Source organism: Neofelis nebulosa, chromosome 15 (genome assembly GCF_028018385.1).
Source record: "Neofelis nebulosa isolate mNeoNeb1 chromosome 15, mNeoNeb1.pri, whole genome shotgun sequence".
NCBI lineage: Eukaryota > Metazoa > Chordata > Mammalia > Carnivora > Felidae > Neofelis > Neofelis nebulosa.
The window spans coordinates 48,859,949-48,872,864 of NC_080796.1; the positions used below are offsets into that span (position 1 = coordinate 48,859,949).

Genomic DNA, 12,916 nt, shown 5'->3' on the forward strand with positions numbered 1-12,916 from the left:
CCAGAAGGCACGGCATTGACCCAAAGAAGATTATTCTCAAGTTAACATCTAATGGAATTTGGCTTGCTAGGTTTTGGACTTGTTTAGGACTTATCACCCATTCCTTCCTTTGGATTTCTCCCAATTATTTATTAAAAAAATTTTTTTTAATGTTTTTATTATTTATTTTTGAGACAGAGAGAGACAGAGTATGAGCAGGGGAGGGGGAGAGAGAGAGAGAGACACAGAATCCGAAGCAGGCTCCAGGCTCCAAGCTGTCAGCACAGAGCCCGACGTGGGGCTCGAACTCACAGAGTGTGAGATCATGACCTGAGCTGAAGTCAGACGCTCAACTGACTAAGCCACCCAGGTGCCCCGAATTTCTCCTACTTATAATGCCTATGCCTGTCCCTCATTGTATTTTGGAAGTACACAATTTGTCTGATGTCACAGGTTCACAGCTGAAGAGGAATTTTGTCTCAGGATGAATATACCTCAAACATGTATACCTGATTTAGATATTTAGATGAGACTTTAGACTTCAGGGTTAATACTAGAATGAGGTAAGACTTTTGGGGTCATTGGTATAGAATCAATGTATTTTGCATGCAATAAGCCATGAATTTGGTGGGGAGCAAGCATGGAATGCTATGGACCAAATTGTGTTCACTGCCCAAATTAATATGCTGAAGCCCCAGCTCCCAATGTGACTGTATTTGGAGTAGGGAAGTAATCAAGGTTAAATGAGGTCATAACGGGAGGCCCTCACAGGTTTAGTGCCCTGTAAGAGGAGACACCAGAACTCTCTTTCTCCCCATGGTGTGAGGAAACAATGGGAAGGCAGCCATCTATAATGCAGGAAGAGAGCTCTTACCAGAAACTGACCCTATTGGACCTTGATCTGGAACATCCCAGCCTCCAGAACTGTGAGAAATAAATTTCTAGTATTTAAGCCACCCCGTCTATGGTATTTTGTTATGGCAGCCCAAGCTAACACAGTCTTTGTTATGGTAACCTGAGCTGACTAACACAATCTCTAATGATAGGAGATGAGGAGAGGTCTCTAGGCCTCCACAGGGTGGACTGAAGGGCTCTGGAAGGGCCTCAGAGCCCAGGACACAGAATCTCATTATTCTTCTGATGTCCTTGGTGCAAACCAGGGAGCTGCTGCCTGCCCTAGAACTCCAAGCCGTTCCCAGGTAGAAATGGGCACTCAACACCATCATGGTTATACCAATTCAAAACTCTTTTCTTGGACTGAAAGGTTTTGGTACTGTTGTTGAGACATCTTCCCAGTTGTAGGGGGTATGTTATAAATGAAGAATCAACATTTTACAATTACAATTATAAAATTGTTTCCCAGAGGTTAGGAAAAAAACCGAAATACCTTTGTTGGAGCTTACTCATAAAAAGCATTATTCACGTGGCTGTTTTCATCCTAATATGTTCAATTTCATCATCTTCTATAAAGATCATCATGACTCCCAAGTATTCAACCAATCTATACATATTTATAAACCATTGCAGGGTTTATTTGACTGTCTTTCGTTATCAAACCTGTCAATTCCCTTCAGTGAAATGAACAGTGGTGTAATTTCTGATCTGTGGGCAGTGTCTGGGAGGAGGGTAGGGTGTCTGTGGCTGGCAACCTACTGGCCAGCCAAACTGGAAAATCAGCTTTTCAGAAGTTTCCTCCTGACTCCTCCCAGGCCATTTATCTCAGATTATCCTCCACCTGCACTCCCCAGGTTAGGGGAGGGCAGAGGAGAGAAAAAATATTAAGGTTTGGGATGGACTACCATTGACCATATTTGTAATTAGTTCCGAGTTCTGGCAACAGAGGACAGGGACAGAGGCATTATTGTGTTTTTTCAGCACCCAGCGAGCCATAGTAGCCACAGCAGCAGCCATGTTCGTAGCTCTCCTGATCCACATGGCACAGCCATGACTTGACTTGTCCCACAGACAAGACTTGGGACAACGAGAGCCTTACATGCTGCCCCACCCCTCTGCATGTTCATGTGTGCCTCCTGACATGACCTAATCGTCCTCCACCAGCTGCCTCTGATATATGGGAAGGTCCCCTGGCCAATACAAGGTGTGGGCACAAAGGGTGGCACTGGTTCCCAGAATCTGAGAATAATCCTATTGGATCCAGGCAGCTAGTGCTGGGCAATGGCTCAGAGTTCCCAAGGAAGTTCAATAAAGTAGAAATTAAGTTATTGCAGACATGAGCTAGGATGGGGACTTGGGGAGCCTACTCACAGAATGTTAATGAAGGTAGGTAGCAGAATATGCTACCCTAAAATATGGCATGTTGGCAAAGGATTACATTGAGCTGAAGGCAATTGAGAAGAAGCAGACACGAGAAAAGCTCCGACTTCCCCTTGTTTGCCTAAAAGCAGGACATAAATTTGTAAAGGTGTCCCCCCTCCCTGCTCTACCAGGAAGAACAGAGGTCAATGACTGGAGACAACTCTAGACCCTTATCAGCCCAGAGATGGCACCAGAGCAACCTATTTAACAAACTTTACTGAAACTTTATCAGCCATTAGTTCTCTCATATATTGACCTTCCCACCAACTGCTGCCTTAGAAACTCAAAGTCCTTTTCCTTTCTCTCGGCACTTCCCTAAAAATTTATTTTTACGCTGCTGTATAAACCCAAGTCCTAACCACCTCTTTGAATTACTCATCATTGGGTACTCCTGTGCGTATGCTCAATGCACATGTTAATAAACTTCCGTTTTTGTTTTGTTAATCTGTCTTTTACCAGCCTAATTTACAGGGCCCCTACAGTAAACCTAACAGTTTTCCTCCTCCACTTTAGGGAAATGCAAGGGCCCCTGGGCTCCTTAAGAAGACGAGGGGAGGTTGACCCCCTGAGAAAGAGCCTTCTGAGTTGTAGAGGTGAAGGAGAGATTTCAGCTTCTGCTGATGAATAGGTAAGGCACATATAAAATAACTGTAAGCTTGAGATCTTAATTTTGAGTTAATAATGCAGGGTTTTGATTGTTTGGGCCATATACCCTACTTAGACCCCTAGAATGAGTTCTAGCATTATGCACTATCTATACCACTCCCTGTCCTCATAGCCTCCCCTATCCTGAGGCATACTTGGATGCAGGTGGATTGTCAGTCTCCCTTTGAAAGACTCATTTCCAGTTGGCATAGAGAAAGTTCACAGAGGGGTGCCTGGCTGCCTCCGTCAGAAAAGCATGCGGACTCTTGATCTCAGAGTTGTGGGTTCGAACCACACGTTGGATGTAGAGACTACTTGAATAAACTAAAAAAGAAAAGAAAAGAAAGAACGTTCCCAGAAACTGCCATCTGAATGATGCCTCTAGAATGAGCAATGATGTGGCCTGACCCATTTTTGCTTCTTAAGTCTGTGCCCCGTCAGTGAAGCACCAAAGTCACCCCACTCCCTTCCCCAAGGCCTAATCTTTGATACCTAGATCACCCTCATCACCCATTCTGGGGCCTTGCCTGCTATCTTTGGAGAGAAATGTAATCTCAACCCATCCTTCACTTTTTGGGAGGTATTAATTTAGGTGTCCAGTATCAAGGACTCCTTTCCTTCTAGGTAAGACATTTTATTTTTTAATTTTTTTTTAACGTTTATTTATTTTTGAGACAGAGAGAGACAGAGCATGAACGGGGGAGGGTCAGAGAGAGGGAGACACAGAATCCGAAACAGGCTCCAGGCTCTGAGCCGTCAGCACAGAGCCCGACGCGGGGCTCGAACCCACGGACAGTGAGATCGTGACCTGAGCCGAAGTCGGAGGCTTAGCCGACTGAGCCACCCAGGCGCCCCATAGGTAAGACATTTTAAATTCGGAGTCAAAACCATCTTTCTTTTCTTCAAAATTCTGTCAAAGACTCGGGCATTCTAGGATTAAATCCCTGATCAAACCAGCCAAGTGGTAGTCATTGAACACTGCCCCTTTCTTGGGATTCGCTACCGACTTAACACATTCATCTTTGATCTTAGGCTTTGGTTTCTCATACTCAATCTTGGTTTGAGTTTTCTCCGGAAGTGACTGTACTGCTTTCATTAGGTATCAAGCTATGAGATGGAAAAGGCCTCATGTAGTCCTGCCTTGAGATCAAACCAACAGAGTTTTCCAACGTCCATTGTATGCAAGACGCGGTCCTAGGATGAGTACTGGAACATGAGCAAACGGACACAGTGAGTTGGAGGCTACCCCTGCCCTCAAGTAGTTTATAGCTAGCTGGAGAGAGAGACGCGATCAAGTGTAGAGTGAACTGATAAGATATCAAGATGGCAATAAGGTAGAATTGAGAAGGAAGCCTGAGAATGTTCAAAGACGATAAAGTCAATACAGGTAATAACAGAGGCAAGGGAAAATAAACCTTGCAGCGAAGGCAGAATTGGCCAGGCAAAAAGGAGAAAGAATGACCTTAGACCATGTTGTAAACAAAGATACAGTCGGTTCTGCTGTCAGGCTTGTTTTGAAAACATGAATTTGTTCCAATCTGATTCATACATTAGGGAGCAATTTGAACATGATGTGATTTTTGCATTTGCTTATGCTTGATTTTGCCCTGGAAAACATTAGGCAGAGAAAAACGCACCCAGCTGAACCAAGCAGGGTGGGAATACATAAGATGTAGACAAGCACACCCCTCGAATGTCTGCCCCCACCTAAGTTCACGGTGTTATAAACCATACCCTTTGGTATCTGGTGTTATCATTTTCTTTCCAATCTCAGATAACCCCCCTTTAGCACTTCACAGTAACCCAGAAGTTTGTGCCCCGTCCAACATCCACTTCCATATGCAAAGTTCAAATCTGCGTTGAGGTATAATGCTATATTTATTGTAGCGTTTACGTCTTTCTCAACTGTTTAACATGTATAGACCGTACTACCATTTCATTAGGCCCCTGTCTTTCATTGTTGTTAGTAACAGAGCGTTTGGGTATTGTGCCTTCTAACCTCACTTTTCCCTTAAGCCTGTGGTTTTCATCGCACAGCATTTGTATAGCGTGGTTATTTTTAGTAGCATATGTTGCGTTACGGCACAACTGGCCATACAGGTTTGGGTACTAAAAATAATACTGGGAAAACTGTGGGTAAATGATTAGGGTTATAACTGAATTTATGTAGGAGAATTTAAGACTAAAAGCTGATGTCAGATCCATTCATTCTTTTGTGCATTCATTTGACAAAAATTTGTTGGGTGCCTACTACGTGCCAGACTTTGTTGTAGGCGCTGGAGTTTGGCAGTGAACAGAAGGGGCAAAAATCCCTGCTGGTTTACATCCTAGCTGCAGAGAGGGACAAACACAAGGTAAATAAAAAATATATATCATATGTTAGATAATAATGGATGCTGGGGCACCTGGGTGGCTCAGTTGGTTGAGTGTCCGACTTCAGCTCAGGTCATGATCTCATGGTTTGTGAGTTCAAGCCCCATGTCAGGCTAGCTACTGTCAGCCTGTCAGCGCAGAGCCCACTTCAGATCCTCTGTCCCCCTCTCCCTCTGCCCCTTCCCCACTTGCACCCTCTCTCTTAAAAAATAAATAAAAACATTAAAAAAGAGAGAGAGATCCTAGATAGTAATCAATGCTAAGAAGAGAAAAAATAAAACAGGAAAGTCGATATAATATCTCAGGGGCTGGGTTTGGACATGTTGTCAATATTATTTATTGCTGTATCACAAATTATCTCCAAACTCTACAGCCAAAGACAATAAACATTTACTGTCTCACACAGCTTCTGAGGGTAAGAAAGACAAGAGGAGCTTAAGTAGTGATTCTGGCTCAGGGTCTTTCATGAAATCACAGTCAAGGCATGGGCTATCAGTTTCCATGCTCAACCTACATGGCTCTTGGCAAGAGACCTCAGTTCCTCGCCTGTCTCCATAGGACCGCTCATGACATGGCAGCTCGCTTTACCTAGAGAGAATGGCTCGAGAAAAAGAGATGGCATGCCCAAGGTGCAAGTTGCAGGCTTTTATAACCTAACCTCAGAAGCGGCATACCATCACTGCTGCTGCCACACAAACCAGCCCTAGTACGACATGGGAAGGGATGACGGGAAAACATGGGAGTATGGGGATCAAGAGGCAATCATTAGGGGACATTTTGGATGCTGACTCTGATAGTGACCAAGGAAGTCTTCATTAAGAAAATGACCTTTGGATTAACCCTTGAAGGAAATGAGGGAGGTAGCCATAAGGATATCTGGGGGAAGGTCGTCCTATGTGGGCGAAACAGCATCAACAAAAACACAGGCCTGGTGTGTTGGAAGGACAGCAGGGTTCAACGAGCTACAGCGGAGTGAACGAGAGGGAAAGGAAGAGAAGAGGTCAAAGAGGTGACAGGGAAGGGGAATGCTTTCCTCTTCACCCTGAGTGAAATACGACTTTTGAGGAGAGAAGTGACGTGATCTGGCTTAGGATTTAACGGATGAGAATAGACAAGACGAGAGGGAAGCAGGAGCAGGAAGGTAAGTTGGGAGGTGAGAGATAGTGGTAAGAGGCGATGGTTAGGAGGTGAGAGATGATGGTGGTCTGAATCTGGAAACATTTGGAAGGTAGAATACTCCGGACTTGCTCGTGGGTTGGCTGTGGGCCATAAGAGGAAGAGGAGTCAAAGATAACACTAAAGTTTTTTGTTCGTGTAGCTGGAAGAATGGAGTCGCCATCTGTCTATGTTTGGTGAGACCGAAGAAGGAGCACCGTTAAGGCGAACACAGGCATTCAATTTTGGACACGTTAAATTTGAAATGCCTGTTAGACATCCAGGTGGAGATGTTGGATGGACGATTGGGTAATCAAGGTTAGAGGTAGGAGTTGAAGAATCACCAGAGAAAGATAGGACTGAAAGCTGTGAGGCTGAATAAAATCCCCGAAGGAGTGAATACGGATAGAAAACTGAGTATCTCAGAGCACCCCAACGTTTAGGATGGGGGTGTAGCAAGGAAGACTATGAAAGAGTGGCCAGAGAGGCGGGAATCAGGCCAGGTAAGCGTAGTGCCCTATAAGCCAAGGGAAAACGTCTTTCAAGGAAGTCTTAGAAGATGCTCTTTGTCAGATGCTGCTGACAGGATGAGAACTGTCCCCTGATGTGGCATGTGGAGCTCATTTGCTACGTGGCCAGAATGGTTTTGGTGGAGTGGTGGAGGCAAAACCCTCACGGGGGTGGATTGAAGGTCGTACGAAAGGAGATAAATTGGAGACTGAGTATTCTTTCAAATAATCTTGTGTGAAGGGAGGGAATGAGTTGGGGTCATAACTGGAGGGGAAAATGGAATCAAGAGAGGGTTTTTACTTTATTAATTATTATTATTATTATTATTACTATTACTATTTATTATTTTGTGTCCAGAATCAGTTTATTGGGATAGTTTCCCACTCATGTTGATTTAGGTTACTTTTACTGCTGCTCCTGTCTGAAGGAGCATCCTTGTGTAAGCCTTGCTTTTCCTCCTTTCAGTTGGCACAGGACGGTGGAGCAGCCCACACACAAAACCACTGTTTGTGCGTGGCTGAAGACAGTGGTGATTTTGTAGCATGCTGAGTACTTCATGTCCATGAAGGAGGAGTTGGGGCTCTGGACCAGGCACTTCTTGTGCTTCCTCTTCTCCTCTTCTGGGGATGGGTGCAGGAGGTCCTTTGTGAGGGGTATGTTCTTGGGGGCAGGACATCACTGCCAGAAAGGCAAGAGAGGGTTTTTTAAAGACGGGAGATAGTGGCACCTGGGTGGCTCAGTTGGTTAAACACGGGACTCTTGATTTCATCTCACGGTTTGTGAGATCGAGCCCTGAATTGGACCCCATGCTGACAGCCTGACAGCATGGAGCTTGCTTGAGATTCTCTCTCCCTCCCTCTCTCTGCCCCTCCCCTGCTCGCTCTCTCTCTCTCAAAAATAAATAAATAAACCTAAAAAACATCAAAACAGGATATACAGCAGCATGTTCCTCCTAAGGGAAACACTGATGAAACAGGAGAGACAGAGGAGAACTGTGGGCGCAGAATCCTGAGTGGGTGAGAGTAGGTAAGACCTAGTGTATGAGCAGAGGGGTTTTCCTCATCCTGGAGCACAGACAGCGTATCCACACAGCACGGAGGAGGCAGAGCGTATGGGCACAGGAGCAGAGAGGTGGATGGAGTAGGGCCCTTGACTCAGAGCGAGGATGAAGGAGGACGCGTTGGAGTTTGGGAGGAAGGAGAGAGAGAGGTGAAAGTGTTGTCCAGGAGAGCGGGAAACATGGCATGTTTGCTATGTAGCACCAAGAATCGCGTGTGATAAATGGGCATGGGCTCAGAGCTGAGCAGTCAGCATAGCTGTGTATGGTTCCCAGCCATGTTCAGCTGCTGGGAACAGGTGCAGAGTGGGAGAAGAGGTTGGGTTTAACCAAAGTTATGGTTTGACAAGGAGTAAGAGCTCTCATGGCTCTCCCGAAGTACGTTCCTGTGGCTCTGAGGACCACATGTTCTGGTTTGCCCAGGATAGTGCCAGTTTATGCCTGGTTTCCCAAGGTGATTAGTAATAGTGTTCCCTTTCACTTTCAAAACTGTTAGATTTGGGTAACAAATGAAATGATCATTCTACTTTGAGCAACATAGTGCCCCGGAGGTTTTCTCAACAGAGACTGCATCGTTGTTTTTAATGTTTATTTATTTTTGGCAGAGAGAGAGAGAGAGAGACAGAGAGAGAGAGAGACAGAGCATGAGTGGGGGAGGGGCAGAGAGAGAGGGAGATACAGAATCCCAAGCAGGTTCCAGACTCCAAGCTGTCAGCACAGAGCCTGACGTGGGGCTCTAACCCACAGACCATGAGATCATGACTCAAGCCCAAGTCGGACGCTCAACCAACTGAGCCACCCAGGCGCTCCTGTTTGACTTTTAAAAAACACTAAATAGATTGCAAATTCCTTGAGGTCAGTGTCCTGTTTTTATGCCTTCTGTGCCCCATGGCGAGCATAACTTTTAACTGTGGTCTTCTTGTGTCTTGGTTAATCCAGCAAAAACACAGGTGACTCAAGACTAGAGGATAATCCCAATTTTAGGCAAATTCTCCTCAATCTCAAAACAAAGGAAGGGGATTGAGGCAATTTACACACCAAGGGGACCTTTCATAATTCTGCTCAGGGTTATGGGGGCAGAGTAGGTAAGAGTAGAAGGGAGGCCAGTCAAGACTCAGAACTATGCAGGGGGCAGATTGACCTAAGGAAGGACTTGAAACTAAAATGTCCCGGTTATGTTGCTGCCTAACAAAGTAAGAAATCACCCTAAAATTTAATGATGTAAAACATCAGCAATAGCTTCGCTCTCTCTCACTGTTTCTGTGGGTCAGGAATTTGCAAGGGGTTGGTGTGAGAAGTAAGGGAAATGATTCATTTTCAGAAATACTAAATAAAACGGTACTGTCCAGTTAACAGTACATTTACAACCTGCTGGAAATATGTAAACCCCCCACCCCGACAGTGGAGTCCCAAACCTTTAGACACTTCACTTCCTGGTTCTTCTTCTTCCCCTCTCCTTTACGCGGGCTTATTTTCGTGGGCTTTGCAATGAGCTTGCGTCGTAGAAGAAAGGGAGGAGGGACTGAAAGTTTCTGCGTCACCTCAGGGAATGTATGTTTGTTCCAGTCAGACTCCTTTTTGCCTTATGGGCATAGGCGACTTCCCGATAAGGCTGTAACCTCTGTAGTACTAAGCCAATGAGAAACCAGGGAGGGACTTGCCTCTGTAGTACTTAGCCAATGAGGAGCCAGGGAGGGACTTGCACACTAGGAGATAAATTGTCTGCTGTAACTTCTCCGAGTGTGTCTGTCCATCAGACACCCGCTCTTGCAAAAACATCAATTAAAGCCTCGCTTCAATGTGCTCTGAGTCTCTGCCTCCCTCCTTTGATTGGGTCATTGGGCTTATTTTTCCCAGTTGTTGGGCACTTGTGGCTTGGGGTCTTTTCTATGGTTGTAGTCAACTGGCTAGAGCCGGAAAAGCAGGGGATCTGAAGAGTTTGGGGCTGGTGAAGCACCTCACTCTCTTCATGTAGTCACAGTGCCTTTCCATGTGGTCTCCTGCTTGGGCTGATGTCAGGTTGCTCCAAGCATGGTGGCCTCAGGGTAATCAGACTGCTTCCATGGTGGCTGAAAACTTCCAGGATGAATGTTCTGGTGACTTAGCTTGGAAGTCACAGTGGTACTACTGTCCTACGTCTGCCCAGTGTCAAAGGAAGAGGACGTAGACTCACTTCTCAACGGGAGGAGTGTCAAAGCCACTTTATGAGATCACATGGGATGCGCAATGTTGTTTGACCCATTTTTGGAAGATATAATTGTGACACAAAGTAGGGGTCCTTCTACCTTCCTTCCTTCCAAGGAGTCTTGTTGGAAGTCTGAAGACCCCATACTTTTATTTGTTAACCTTAACCATTTTTATGTTAAAAATCCTTCTGCAAATGGAACTTGGCACGTAGTTCCCCCCCCCCTTTTTTTTTAAATGTTTTATTTATTTTTGAGAGAGTGACAGAGGGTGAGGGAGGGAGGGGCGGAGAGAGAGGGGGAGACACAGAATCCGAAGCAGGTTCCAGGCTCTGAGCTCTCAGCACGGAGCCCGACAGTGGGCTCGAACTCACAAATTGCGAGATCACGACCTGAGCCAGAGTCAGGCGCTTAAGCGACTGTAGCTCCCCTTCCTGATAGGTGGTGGTGAGTGCAGAGAGTTTGCTCAGTGTCCACAGGGTTTAGAGGAGGATAGAAATGGTAGGCTGTACCTCCTCAGTGAGAACCTTGACGTTACGATGGGAACAAACTGCTCCATCTCAGCAGTTGGGGAAGGTTAGCAGTATGATATCACGTGACACATTAGGTTTTACCCACGTGGAGCAAATGACCACACGCCTAGTGGCTTAAGACAACACACAGTTGCTATTGTACAGCTTCCACGGGTCAGGAGTCTGGCATGTTTTAGATCCTCTGCTCATGGGGCCACAACACAGAAATCAAAGGGTCAGCTGGTTTGTTTTCATCTGGAGGCTCGCCTGCAGAAAGGCCCATTTCCAAGTTCACTTGGGTTGTTGGCCGAGTCCACTTCCTTGCACTTGTAGGACTGGCGTCCCCCTGTCTTTGCTGGGTGTTAGCTGGGGACTCCTGTCAGCAGCTAGGTCTCAGGCCCTTTGCCGTGTGGCCTTCACAGGCCACTTGAACAAAGTAGCCTACCCCGTGAGCGCGGAGAGCAAACTGGTGGTTCCAGAGGGGAGTAGGGGAGATGGGCAACATGGGAGGAGGGGAGTGGGAGGTACAGGCTTCCAGTTACGGAATGAGTAAGCCCACTGGGCTGAAAGGTCCAGCACAGGGAATGACACTGCACTAGCCTTGCACGGTGACAGATGGTAGCTGCACTCGTGGTGAGCCCAGTGTGACGCGTGCAGTTGGGGAACCACGATGTCGTACAGCTGGAACCAGTGGGACATCGTGTGTCAACTATACTCATATATAGGTCAGTGAAAAAAAAACTTGGACTGATGCTGGCACACTGTAAAATTTCAGTGAACATCAGATGTCACTAAAAAAGTGAAAAAAGAAAAGTTATGGCCACAAGAAACGAACAAGAAACATAGCAGCCGACCTCCTCAAGGCCGGCAGTGGAATCTGTTTCATACATCCAATCTCTGACTCTAGGACAGGCCCTGTATCTTTTAATGGCTCGCCTAAGGGCACCTGGGTGGCTCGGTCAACGCCCAACCTCAGCTCAGGGCGTGATCTCAGGGTTTATGGGTTTGAGCCGCCCAGCAGGCTCCCTGCTGACGGGGGCCTCCTTGGGATTCTCTCTCTGTCTCTCTCCCCTTCCCCCACATACACACCTTGTCTCAAAATAAATAAATAAACTAAAAAAAGGCGGGGGCGGGGGGCTCACTTAATTAGGTCATGCCCATCCAGAATAATCTCCCTTTTGATGAACTCAAAGTCATCAGCTGATCCGGAACCTTAAATACATAGGCAGAATCCCTTCACCTTTGTCAGATAACATAACCTAATCTTGAAAGTGAAATCCAGCCTATGCTTGGGTCCCACCTCACTTAAGCACAGAGGATTGATTATAGGGACATGTACTCTGGGGGATGGAAATGTCAGCGGCCATCGCACTTGATCTTGGGGGATCTTCTGGATGCTGGGTCTCCCATATCAATCAGGTTACAACTTTTTGAAACAGGAAGGGAATGTGGTGTCCTTAAAGGGACCTAGAAAGGTGACCTAGAGGGAAGAATCCTCTGTCCTCCTTAGCTTCTGGTATGGATCACATATAGCATGGCTCACCCTAGGGGTGTGCTTATGACTCCCAATTAGTAAACTAACAGAAAAGGAATTATTTTTTAAAAAGCAATTAATAAAGATGGGGCACCTGGGTGGCTCAGTCAGTTAAGCGTCCGACTTCGGCTCAGGTCATGATCTCACGGTTCATGGGGTCAAGCCCGGTGTCGGGCTCTGTGGTGACAGCTCAGAGCCTGGAGCCTGTTTCGGATTCTGTGTCTCCTCCTCTCTCTGCCCCTCCCCTGCTCATGCTCTGTCTCTCTGTCTCTCAATAATAAATAAATGTTAAAAAAAAAAATTTAAAAAAACAATCACGGAGAACAAGCACTTTAAATGAAAAAAAAAAAAAGAGGTATAAAATAGTAAGAAAAGACAAAGCACATTACGAACAATTGAATTGTGCCAAATCACTTCAAATCGAAGACTGAATGATTAAAGGGACCAAAAGCTAAAATGATAAAAGTGAATAAAACATAAGAAACAAGTAAACAAGCCACCATAGTAAGTGTCTAAATATGGAGCAGCCTATTCAGGAGCTGAGTGGCCTCATGCTGAGTTAGCCAGAATTCTTCAAGCTGAAGCAACCCTGAAATCCAACACATGCTTGTGAGTGTCTTTCTCAACGAGGGTTCCTCCTCTGAGCCGCAGA

General features: G+C 45.9%; 1 protein-coding gene and 1 long non-coding RNA gene across 2 annotated transcripts; one reads left to right on the forward strand and one right to left on the reverse strand.

Annotated features, from left to right (window-relative positions):
* The first annotated feature begins 196 nt into the window (after positions 1-196).
* LOC131496367 (uncharacterized) lies at positions 197-5,154 on the forward strand. Its single transcript, XR_009254463.1, has 2 exons — positions 197-3,564; positions 3,800-5,154. It is a non-coding gene; the product is annotated as an uncharacterized LOC131496367 (long non-coding RNA).
* A 2,229-nt stretch (positions 5,155-7,383) lies between these two features.
* Positions 7,384-7,650, reverse strand: LOC131495556 (small ribosomal subunit protein eS27-like; the record flags this gene model as incomplete). The annotated part of the gene is made up of 1 exon (XM_058700560.1): positions 7,384-7,650. A coding segment is annotated over one exon (267 nt), but the record flags the coding sequence as incomplete, so codon positions are not given.
* Positions 7,651-12,916: the final 5,266 nt, after the last annotated feature.